This window comes from Falco biarmicus, chromosome 4, assembly GCF_023638135.1.
Source record: "Falco biarmicus isolate bFalBia1 chromosome 4, bFalBia1.pri, whole genome shotgun sequence".
Lineage (NCBI taxonomy): Eukaryota > Metazoa > Chordata > Aves > Falconiformes > Falconidae > Falco > Falco biarmicus.
Window position 1 is genome coordinate 57,142,792 of NC_079291.1, and position 11,550 is coordinate 57,154,341.

General features: G+C 47.2%; 1 protein-coding gene across 2 annotated transcripts in view; it reads left to right on the forward strand.

The window, feature by feature from the left end:
• The window catches only part of PLCD1 (phospholipase C delta 1), a 56,401-nt gene extending 44,851 nt beyond the window's left edge, over nucleotides 1-11,550 (forward strand). For both annotated transcript variants that reach the window (XM_056336304.1, XM_056336303.1), the window contains exons 9-15: nucleotides 1,076-1,243; nucleotides 3,059-3,215; nucleotides 3,531-3,647; nucleotides 5,516-5,694; nucleotides 6,221-6,353; nucleotides 9,455-9,604; nucleotides 9,979-11,550. In XM_056336304.1, coding sequence (XP_056192279.1) covers nucleotides 1,076-1,243; nucleotides 3,059-3,215; nucleotides 3,531-3,647; nucleotides 5,516-5,694; nucleotides 6,221-6,353; nucleotides 9,455-9,604; nucleotides 9,979-10,070 — 996 coding nt within the window. In that variant the 3' untranslated portion in view covers nucleotides 10,071-11,550. The remainder of the gene's footprint in view (nucleotides 1-1,075; nucleotides 1,244-3,058; nucleotides 3,216-3,530; nucleotides 3,648-5,515; nucleotides 5,695-6,220; nucleotides 6,354-9,454; nucleotides 9,605-9,978) is intronic.

An 11,550-nucleotide genomic window follows, 5' to 3' on the forward strand; every position in this document is an offset into this window, starting at 1 on the left:
CTGAAAGCTATAGGGTCTAGGGGTGTTCCTGATTTTAAGGCATAACCCGCTCACTTAGAGACTGGACCCAGGCAGTCACCCTTCTCAGTACTGCTCCCTGCAGCCAAAATCGCTGCTGCCTTGGTTGGGTTCAAAGTCAGCCCTCTCCAGGCTTCAGCTTTCTTCCCATAGTCAGATCTTGCACAAGATACATCAGTGGTAAGGTGGTCTGTGAGCAAGCACGTACTGTTGGAGGGTTCCTTCACCAAAGAGTTTTATGTGGACTTTGAAAGAGGCTGGAGAGAGTTGATTCAGCACAAGAAATGTGCTCCTGGGGTTAGCTCAGCAGCCAGCTGCGTTACATTGGCACACGCTGCTGGTTATGGTTAGTGTTGTACCATGGTAGCAGTCACAGGAGGAGCTCCTTTCAGAAGAGGAGGTATCTTTGGGAAGGGTCTGGGAACGCTCCCTTAGGCTGTCAGCACCCTAAGATTTCACTTGCCAGATCCCATACATACTAACCCTCCACGTCTGCTATGCATGAAGCACAGGTCCAGAACTTAATGGACCTCTCTCCCCACTGAAATGTCCAGTGAAGCAGAGGGCTGCGCTGTTTCAGTCTGTGCATGGATCTCATACGATTTTATAAGTTGTGCATGTGTTTATAACTATACATTGCAGAGACTGGGGTAAATTAAGTAACAGGGCCCCACAGAGGGGCAGACTTGGCCTTTTTTGCTAAGCCACATTCAGTTTTGAAAAAAATAGTAGATTTTTCATGCCTCTAACAGCACAATAGTTTAAGTTGTCTAGTTGAGGGGATGGTCAGCTCTGTATCAGAGGGGAATCAGTGGGCTATCTGGGGTTTTCAAACTTGTGGCTTGCAGTCTCAGAGGCTGGCCAGAGGCAGGGAAGGGCCTCAGTGGAAAAACAGACTTATTTTTACCTATATCTATAGATAATATCCAGTGACTGATGCAACTCTAAAAGGCCCTGGCCCTGGTTACAGCTGAGGGGCTGTTATATCCTTGCTCCTTCAGGGTGGGCCAGAACCTTTTCTACTCACCAGCTAATTTGTCCACTTTTCCTTGTGCAGCAATTGAAAGGGAAGATCCTTGTGAAAGGCAAGAAGCTGAGTAGGCAGGAGGACCCCACTGGAACAAATGGGAACAACAACTTGGAGGCTGAGGATGTCTCTGATGAAGATGAAGCAGCTGAAATTGAAGATGAATCTGTAAAGACTGAGATACAGCAGAAGGGGAAGGTAAGTAAAAGAAGTAACTGAGTCCCAAAAAGGGGCAGACCTGAAAAGACAGAAAAGCTATAAAAAAAGATCTTTGCCTATTGCAGAAGGCTCTGAAGTCCTACATCAGGAGATCCTGTTTTGTTAGTCTATCCCACAATTTATGCTGGGAAGCCCCTTTCTAGGTGGGTTTTGTACCATGCCTAAAAAAACAAAACAAACCAAAACCCGATTTTAATATGCTTTTAATACGTTCCCAACTAAGTTTTCACTGTGGTTTCAGCTACTTATCTGGGGATATATAAGGGTGAGTTGTTGAAATTGCTGGAGCTAAAGATCCTGGTCCTTGTTCCGCTTCATGATCTCTGTCTCAAGCACCACGAGAGATCTTGCAGAGCCAGCCAAGCGTGAAGGGTGGCCTCTTCCCTTGAGATGAGGCTGGAGGACCCACATCTGGGACAGACCACGTAGCATTTAGGGAAACAGTGAAAGGGCACATGTTCAATCTGTCTCTGATTACCAGAAATCTATTTGTCATGGGACCGTCATGACTTTGTTTATTACCAGAGACTGGTGCTTTTCTAGTCATATTTTGGGACATACCTGCACCCTCACTGGGCCCTGTGTTGCCGACCCAGAGGAGGGAGGAAGGGAGAGAGGGAAGAGCTACAGATCTATGGGGAAGGGGTGGCTCAATACAAAAGCTATTGGGATGACTGTTTCTGGGAGGAAAAGGCTGGCCTTTATACCAGTGTTATGCTCCCTCATGTGAGGACATTCATTTTTCCAGACTGCAGGTCATTGTGAATGCCAATCCCTTACAGACAAGGTTCACACGTCATATAAATACATAAAGTCCCACTGATGGCAAAGCTGATTGATGTTGCCTCTGGATCTGGTCTGCTCTATACTTCCCCTTGCTGATTTGCTCACTCTGTGAGGGTCTCATTTCTTTCTCTGAACTGTAGTCAATAATGTGTATAATTTTGAAGTGTCTCCTTTTCTTGCTTCTAATGGGAGCTTAGTGGCTCTCAATCAGCCTTGCACCAATGAATGTGGCTATGGAGTGAGATGCATCAAAGCATTGTGAGAACTTCCTAGTTCAAGGGAAAAAAAGCCTTAGCCCTGTGGAGGCCAAAGCATCCCTCCCTTCCCAGGTTTGCGTGCTTGGGACCAGGACAGTATGGAAAACTCATTGCTAGGGCTCTGTTGTAAAGTTTACCAACTGAAGACAGCCATGGATGCTGAAATACAAGTGATCATGCATGCAGAGAGCCACAGAAATGCTACCCTACCAACAAAGAGAGAATCCATCTGGAGAGCATCATGCAACAGGGGGGTTGGGATGGCAAAGCATCTGTTGTGTGAAATCCTCTCTTAGCTCACCAATACAGGTTGACTGAGCTGGTTCCTACTGTGTTTGTAGCCCTAATCACTAATGAGTTGTGATAGCCAAGCTAAAATACTTATTCACATAATAACGTGCAGATAAATGCAGAAGGAGAGATGGGCCAGATGAAATGAAATGAAATATTCTTGGTAGTAACACTTGGGAAGTCAGTGATATCATTGGACAGGCCAGGATGGGCCTGAGAGGGAAGTGATGCTCTGGGAGGAGGGATTAGCACTCTCCATACGGGGCAAGGGACATGGCAAGGGCAGCCTGTCCCTTTTATCATCCCCTCTCTGCATAGAGGTGCCACTGAAGGTTGATAGCATGCATCCTTTTCATGTGAAGATGGCAGAGAAGAGGAACCCCAGGGGTCCTAGGGAAAACATGATTATTACTTTTGAGTATGACTGCAGAAACTCTCCACAAATCTCTCCTGCTTTTAGAGTGACACCTTGAAGCTGGCCAAGGAGCTGTCAGACACGGTTGTCTACTGCAAGAGTGTCCATTTCAATGGCTTTGAGGACCCTAGCCATCCTCGGGCTTTCTACGAGATGTCATCGTTCACAGAAAGCAAAGCTCTGAAACTAGCCCAGGAGTCTGGTATGTGTGTTCTGCCCCAGCAAAAGGCCATCCCCTATCCCAGTCCCCCATAAAGGGCCAGCTAGTGGTGGTTGAGCATGAGAAAAAGGCATCCTGAAAGACATGGGCTATGATCTCTTTGCTCATGAATGTCACTGAGAAACAGTGGGAATAACTTAATATCATAGAGGCTATTACCAAGAAGAGCATTTTATGCAGGTAGTTCACATGTAGCCAGACTCACTAGGCAGAGAGGGAGTGTCTACAGCAGCATCAACAAGAGATAAAAGTAGCCCCCATCACTGAAAGGGACATTTTCTTCTTTTTTTTCTGTAGCAACCAGTTTTATTCATCACAACATCAGGCATCTGAGCCGAATCTACCCTGCAGGCTGGAGGACAGATTCTTCCAACTACAACCCTATCGATCTCTGGAATGTCGGCTGCCAGATCGGTGGGTACAACTGGGACATCAAGAGAGGGTCAGCCTGGCTGGGTCACCCATGACCTGGCTAGGAAGGGGCTTCAGCTGAGGTGGATGTGTGATCTCAAGCCATTTGCAGACAGTTTCATTGGTCACTGGGAGGGATCAGCTCTTCAGCCAATGCTCAGTGACTTTTCCTAGACCACTTTCTGGCCCACCTCAAAACTGTTAGGAGAGTCTTTCCTGCACATTAATGTGTGCATCCCTGCAGTTTCACGAGAAGCAGAGTTACTGCCATTTAACAAAGGAGGAGGGAGCCAGGAGTTACAGTCCCATACTGAAAAGTGTCCTGAATTATCTGGCAGAGATAAATTAAACTCAACTCTCTTGGGCCCTAGGGCAAGGCCATAACCATACAAAGGCCAAGCTGTGGCCTGAGCTGTTCCCTGTAGTCAGAGCAGCACCACATAATACCTAGCCCCAGAGCACTGAGGCCCCTCCCTGGTGGTATGTTGTTGTCTCAGAGATTTCATGAAAACAAGGGTCCCAGAGCCTGTTAAGTGGATTATGTTGTAGCTGTCATCCAGGAAACCTGGTGCAGTGGTAAGTGGGCAGGGTGGCGATGACATGCTTGGCTCTCTTGGTGATGCTGGATGTTGGAAATGTCCCAGTTGTGCCAATGTGGCCCAGCCAGACAAGAGAAGCTGCAGATGCAGGACTCCCTGGCCCCAGCTGTGTAGATATGCATGGGCTGGATGTGCCTGGCAGCATATGAACTTGCTGGGTTCTGCAGTCCCATGGGGCCACAACTAGCCCCCATGGGCTTGTATTCCCAGCACTCAGGAGAGTCCCTGCAAGGCAACATCAGGTCCCCCAGGGTACACTAAAGCTAGACCTGCATGCCTTATCTGACCTGAATTCAGTATTTGGGCACCCAAAGTAAGATTTTTCAGAAGCCCAAGTACCTACAGCTCCCAGTAGAAGCAGTATACTGGAGTTATTAAAATCTTGCTTGCAGGTGGAAAAGCAGGGGAGTGATTTAAAATGTTTTTGGCCTTCAAGTATTACAGGGTATGTAGGACCCAGGATCAACATAAATTACTGTCTGTCCTAGAGCTGTCTTAGAAGTTGCTAAAGGGGTTAGCATCACCCTTGAGAAATCAATGGAGTGCTAAGGAGATGCTGCGGTCCGTGTGTGCTCCCTATGTGTATTAGTGAGACTGTTCACTGAGACTGCTTCCAGATTTGACATTAATGCTTTTAAAAAGATAGTGGCACATCGGCAATAATACAAGAAATCTGCCTGGTGTTAGGACACCAGTGAGGCTTGATCTATTTTGGGCAGAAGACAATGAAGAGGTGATTTGATCACAGCTTCTGTGCTCCCACATGAGGAGTTCAGACAGCGAGGAACTCTCTAGTCTAACCAGCAGAGGCGTCAGTGCCCCTCAGGATGGCAAATGAGAACAGGCATATCTGGGCTGGAAAGGAGGTTTTATAATGAGGCTAAGTAGCCAGAGAAACAATCTGAGAAGGATTTGCTGTCTTCACTGCAGGAGATAACTCCTTCAGAACTCCTTCAGTGTAGAAATGAATAGGTTTATCTAAAAGATGCAATTTTCAACCAGGTGACATAAATTCAATGCAGGACACTGTTTGATCCTGTAGAAGGCAGGGTGACAAATGGGGTGGCTGTAATGGCTCTTCCTGTCTCTAACATCTCTGAATGCAAGAAATCCTTAGGGGTATCAGGCTGTGAGAGTTTTATCCCTGCTCTTTGAAGCATGGGAAGCCAATGTTTATGTCCACAAAGTGCAATTTCATGTGAACAGAATCAGTATAAAAAGATTCCCATTGATTTATCTAAAAGTGACTGAATTTATTTATTTATGTTGCAGTTGCCCTAAATTTCCAGACAGCAGGCACAGAAATGGATGTCTACCAGGGTCGGTTCCAGGACAATGGGTTTTCTGGGTATGTCTTAAAGCCGGAATTCCTTCGGGATGAACAAACCAAATTCAATCCAAAATCCATCACAGAAGGAACATGGGGGACAAAGAAGAAGCTTCTGCTTAAAGTAAGAACAGAAGTCAGAAAATGTCTCAGTAGCATCCACCTTCAGGGGGGGTGTGTAGGTTGTACCTTCTGGTCCCACCTAGGCAATGTTATCTTACCCCTACTCATTTCCCACCGCTGGGGTCTCTGCTTCAGTGCTGCATGGGCTCTCATCCTCCAGGGACTTACTCACATGTTTAATGCTTGGCAACAGGAGAGGTTAATGACAACATTCACTGTCGTTACAGAAACATACAGGCAGACATGCAGTCAACAGTCAGCACTGTTGTTTCCAGGTATCATCTGATCACTGTGGGGACAGTTAGAAAAGTTGCCTGTCCCCTAGCCAGCTGGCTGGGCTGGAGCAATGTTCGTTACGTGCTTTGACTCATGACAACTTCTTCTGAAGGATGTCACAACACTGGCTCTGAAAGACCAGCATCAGCTTGTCACAGCAAGTCCTGCACTCCTGGAGAAGGAGAGGGAAATGTGCCAGGGAGCCCTCTTTCCTAATGATGTCCTGACCTCTTCCTCTGTTTCCTTCACAGATCATCTCTGGTCAGCAGCTGCCCAAGGTGAACAAAAGCAAAAATTCCATTGTTGATCCTAAGGTAACAGTAGAGATCCATGGCGTCCAACAGGATAACAACAAGAAGCAGACCAAAGTCATTGAAAACAATGGTAAGGGGTTTTCATCCACACTGCTGCTTCCATGGGGCAGTAACCCTTTCATTCCATGTAGTAGAGTGTTTATTGCCAAGGCTGCTGCCCTGTGGCCTGACCTGCCCAGGTGCACCCAAGCCTACCCACACTAAGCAGATACGTGAGGTCCTGTTGGCCTGCTTCAGTGCAGGGACTCTGGTTATAGACTGCTGGTGGCATCAACTAGCCCCACACATTGATATCCCTATGGAGAATTGCTTTCAGGGGTTCTTTCCTCTCTTCTCTCTCTAAGATGTTTGGAGACAGACATTCCCTGCAAAATAACGTCAGTTTTGAGGTTGGCTGCCAAATTGGCAGAGCTAGAGCTTTGGAAGTGCTCTTTGCCTCCATGCAGTTGTATGTGACCTGGGATGGACTGGTCCCCACCAAGATCTCCCTAAAAAAGGCTTCTTGTGAGGCTGATTTTATCCTGAAAGTTGTCAAAAACTTAAAAAAAAAAAAAAAAAAAAAGAGGTTGCAAGGGACTTCGGGAGGTGTCTGTTCAGCCCCTGCCTAAAGCAGGGCCATACTCAACTCAAGTTGCTCAGGGTATTGCCCAGATGAATTTTGAAGATGGAGATTCCCCAGACTCTCTCAAGTGATCCAGTCTTTGACTGACCTTATGACAAAATAAGGTATCTCTATTCTAAACCACAAGTTCCCCTGTTGCAGTTTGTGGTCTTTATGCATCAAGCTTTTGCTGTGCACCTGTAAGAAGAGCTTGGCTCTGTCTTCTCTATAAGGAGGTCATGGAGGATAGTAATAATCCCCTTAACCTTCTCCAGGTTGAATAATTCAGCTTCTCTCAGCCTCTTCTCATATGTAACATAATCTGTGCAGGAGAACATTTCCTGTGCCTCCTCGCCTCCTCGCAAGGCAGGGACGCTGCATCTGCTCATCCTCTTGGCCACAGTGGCACTGGTGGTAGATTAATGCACATCACAGCAATGTTACAGGTGAAGGGTGAAAGCCATAAGCCCCCTCCTCCAAGGAGCCGGGCTCAAGCCTTACCCAGCACTGACCTCAGAGATCAGACAGACGTTTCACATCCCTGTGGACCATTTCTCATCGGTCAAACGTGGCTGTGATTTCCCTCTGTGCAGTGAGGGTCTGAATAGTGTGGCCTTCTGAATTTGCAGAGGGCATATTCAGCCCTTCCTCCTATGGGAGTAATGAGACAGTAGGAGTCTGAGAAATCCGTCCTCACCCTCCCGCTGACAAACACACAGGCATGTGTGTACACACAGACATCCCCACCCCCTACCCCCACCCCACCCCCATTTTCTGTGTAGAGTAAGAGCCAAGCACTAGAAAGCCAACGCATATTTTCCTCCCTGCCAACAGTGTTTCCCTTTTCCTCTTTCCTGTTTGAGTAAATCTGGCCTAGCTCCTAAAGCTCACAGCCGTTTCCGTCACCTACAATAATTTTTGTAATGTCTTGAGTCAAAGCTGTGTAAGCAACATTGCAGACCTGCCAGGCCTGTTCCTCAGGGCTGCTTAGCACACCCAGCCCCACAGCCAGCCCTTGGCTGGCTGGAGCGGTACTGGAGTGGTACTGGAGGCATGCTGGTGTGAAGAGTGTTGTCCAATGGAAAGTGAATCAAACAGTGAAAACATCAATGTTGGAAAGGAGCAGCTGCAGGGAGAGGGTTGCGTTTCATGGGCTGAGGTTTCAGGTATGTGACCATGCTTCAGCAGCTCACCTGGTTTGATATTTTATGGTTGGACTTAATGATCTTAAGTGTCTTTTCCAACCTAAATGATTCTATGAGCTGTGTTGGTGGGACTGAAGGCTGTGGGCACAGATCAGGTCACAGTGGTGCAGCCATGGAGCTAGAGAGGCTGTGGGAACCTGCTGGCTCAACAGCTCTGATCGTCTTGCTATGACTCTGGAATGAGTTGAAAATCCCCGACAGATGTGAAACCTGCTGTCCCAGGGCTGATGACTTTCCCTCAGCTTTCATGATTTGCTCCCGTGGACTCAACAACACTGGGTTGTTTTTTTTCCCCAAAGATGAAGGAGGTCAGGAGCAGATGTATGTTATCTGAACAGTCCAGTTGATTTAATCCTATGAAAGTCCAAATAAAGTGCACCAACCCAGCACAGGTATTCTGCTGCAGCACTGTCCACAGGCCCATCTCAGCACCTTCAGGGTCAGCTGAAAGATCCCTGCCTCCTCCGGAATCATCCACAAACCCTCCATGACTGACAGGCTTCAGCTGATGTTTTGCTGTCCTTGGGCATCTGCTCTGCACAGGCTGGGCCAAGGGCAGCAGGATTCCCAACAGGATGTGCTCTCCTCCTGTTTGTTTCTGGGGAGTGGTTTATTGACACTGCAGAGAGCACCTGCCGTGACCTGGAGAGCGAGCACGGAGATTGCTCTTCATCTCTCCTCTGATGTGACAGTCTCAGTTTTGTTTGCTTTCTGAGTCCAGACCACAAGATCCTTATCCGTAACAGAAGTGGGGCTAATCTGGCTGTCTCAGCCACTGCCCTTATACAGGGAGACATAAAACATTTTGTCCACAGACTTGATGTTGCTTTTTTTGTAATCAGACACTCCTCATTAACCTTTCTTACAGACAGGGAAACTGAGGCACAGAGTGCTGACAGATGGGTGTACCTTGAGCACTCAGTGAGGCTTAAGGTGCCAGAAGGCTGTCATGACACAAAGGCACAGCTGTCCTCTCTGCTTTCCCCTGGTTTAGGGCTGTAGGAATTTGCAGCTGGTCCAATAGCAACCAAAGACGTCCATGTATCAGCCAGCAAGATCCTGTGGAGCGGAGCTGAGCTCACTTCCCTCCTGCTCCTCACTGCCTTCTGGGGCCATGGTGCTGAGGTCTGAGCAGCCTGAGCTGAAGGATTTATTAATACCAGGTAGAAAATCGGTATCAGAGCTGGGAACAATGGTCTCGGCACCTCCTAAGACCTTTGGCCTGGGTCAGATTAGGTTGTCAGTCAGGCAAAGTCTCCATCCATTTGCAAGCACCTCTGACCTCCGTTCTCGCTTGTGAGCATCTCTCCCTTCCTTCCTTGACCGTGAGCAGCTCTGACCTCCATCCTTGTCTATGTTGCCCAGGTTTTAACCCAAAATGGGACGAAGAGTTTACATTCGATATAGAGATCCCTGCACTTGCCCTGGTCCGGTTTGTGGTGGAAGACTTTGACATGTCAACCAAGAATGACTTCATCGGGCAGTACACCCTTCCCTTCACTAGCCTGAAGCAAGGTAAGGCCCTGCTCCCTGTTCATCACAACCCCTGAGCCCTTGGGGGGGCTCCAGTGTCCTAGATGAGTTGGTCCAGATCCATCACACCTCGAGTCAGAACAGGTCCTCTCTCTAGGGTAGGAGCAAAGTGATAAATGGTTTATTGGGCAGCTGTTAACACTGTCGCTGGGGAAGGGATCCTCTTGTCACCAGTGGCCTTGGGCACAATGTCACCAATGCTCAAAGCCATGCCTCTCAGACCTACCTGTTCTCTGGGCTACTGGGAGCGAAACGCTCTGAGGCAAGGAGATGTTTTTGCAGGGTCTTGGCAAATGCTAGCGAATACTTTTCCAGCTGGACTAAAAGCCACTTTCCATCTGTGTCTCTGCTTCCAGGGTACCGCCACATCCATCTTCTAACCAAGAATGGAGACCCGTACTCCTCCTCCACCCTCTTTGTGTACATCAATATCCAGGACTGTGATTAGCAGCCCAGCTCTTTTAGGGCACAGTGAACTTGGTTACAGACCTAGAAGGAATTCAGCATGTGAAGTTTGCCAGTGTCAGGGTCCTGTCAAATCCCCAGTGCCTTCTCTGGAGCAGCACATGGTGTTCCAGAGGACCCCGATGTGAAAGTGAAATAGCCATCGACCCTCTCCCTTCTGCATGCTGGAGACATCCTAATGCTGCTGTTGAGATTAACCCTTTTGTACCAGTTTGACCAATCCAGCTGTGTTTTTAGTTCACTTTATTTAGTGTGATTTTTTAATTTTGCTTTTAGCGAGAGGATAGGGACTCCTTTTTAGCAAAGTACAGCTCTTGGGTTGGGTTTGGTCAGACATCTGGACAAAACACCCAACATCTGCGCAAGAAAAGAATCCACCCCACCACTGAAATTAGTGGCCAGATGCCAGGTGACTTTTTGTAACTTCAGATGTCAGCCATCTTTCACTGTATGAAGTCTTAAATTGGGGACGCAATTCTCCTCTTTTCTGTAGCAGATTAAAAAAGAAAGCTGCACTACAAAGGCCCATGTTATATAACTCAACTTTCCTTTTGTATTATAATAAAAAATACATGAAAACTTCTCCGCCTGTGTGCCTGGCTCTCAGCCAGGTTGCTTTGCGTTCAAAGCCTGGCTCTCGTCCTGTGGAAGGAGAAAGAAGCTGCCGAACGGCAAATTTCCCTCTAACCCAAAGCAAAACCCACTCAACGGGACCTCAGAGAATGCCTTTTGCCAGTGACAGTGGAAATACGCTCAGCTGACAGTGGGACTTATTTTTAATGCAGTAGAACTTTTTTTTTTGGTGTTTTTGTAGAAAAAACGTCATTTTTTAACACAGAGGAAGTGGCAGTAGGAACTGTCGTAAATGTTAGCCTGGTCCCAGCTGCGCTGTTGAGGTAACCTGGCACAAGCAGGCAGGAGTGTTCAGCAACACAGTATTTATGGCAACAAGTGATTTTTCTTCATGTACAACTAAAGAGTTAAGGGAATATTGTTGAAATAAAATAATATATATTTTGAAGTGCCAACTATATTACTAACAACATGTTAGACTATTAAAGGTAAAAAAAAAATCTGGAGACGTCCAATTACTTGTCGCTATTTGCCTTTCTTACTTGAACGCAACAAAGATGAAGTTGGAGACAGACCTGCTTAATTTCTTAAGGCTGTCAGTCTTTCTGGGGTTTTTCATGCCTGATGGTGGGGAGGATGAGCTGTTACCAAAGAGGCCAATGTCCCTTTAAACATATTCCAGTCAACTCGCTCCCCCACCTATTTTTGAGTCCAAAATAGCCTGGATTTAGTGAGCCTTGGGGCCACTGCAAAACTGGGTGTCATTTAGTCCTACCTGGAGTTCGTTGTGCTGCAGTAAGCGTTGCTGGGCACATTGATTTTTCCTCTTCACTACAATATTGTGTGATGTTATAAGCTGTTACCAGATTAAATGTGAATTATATCCACAA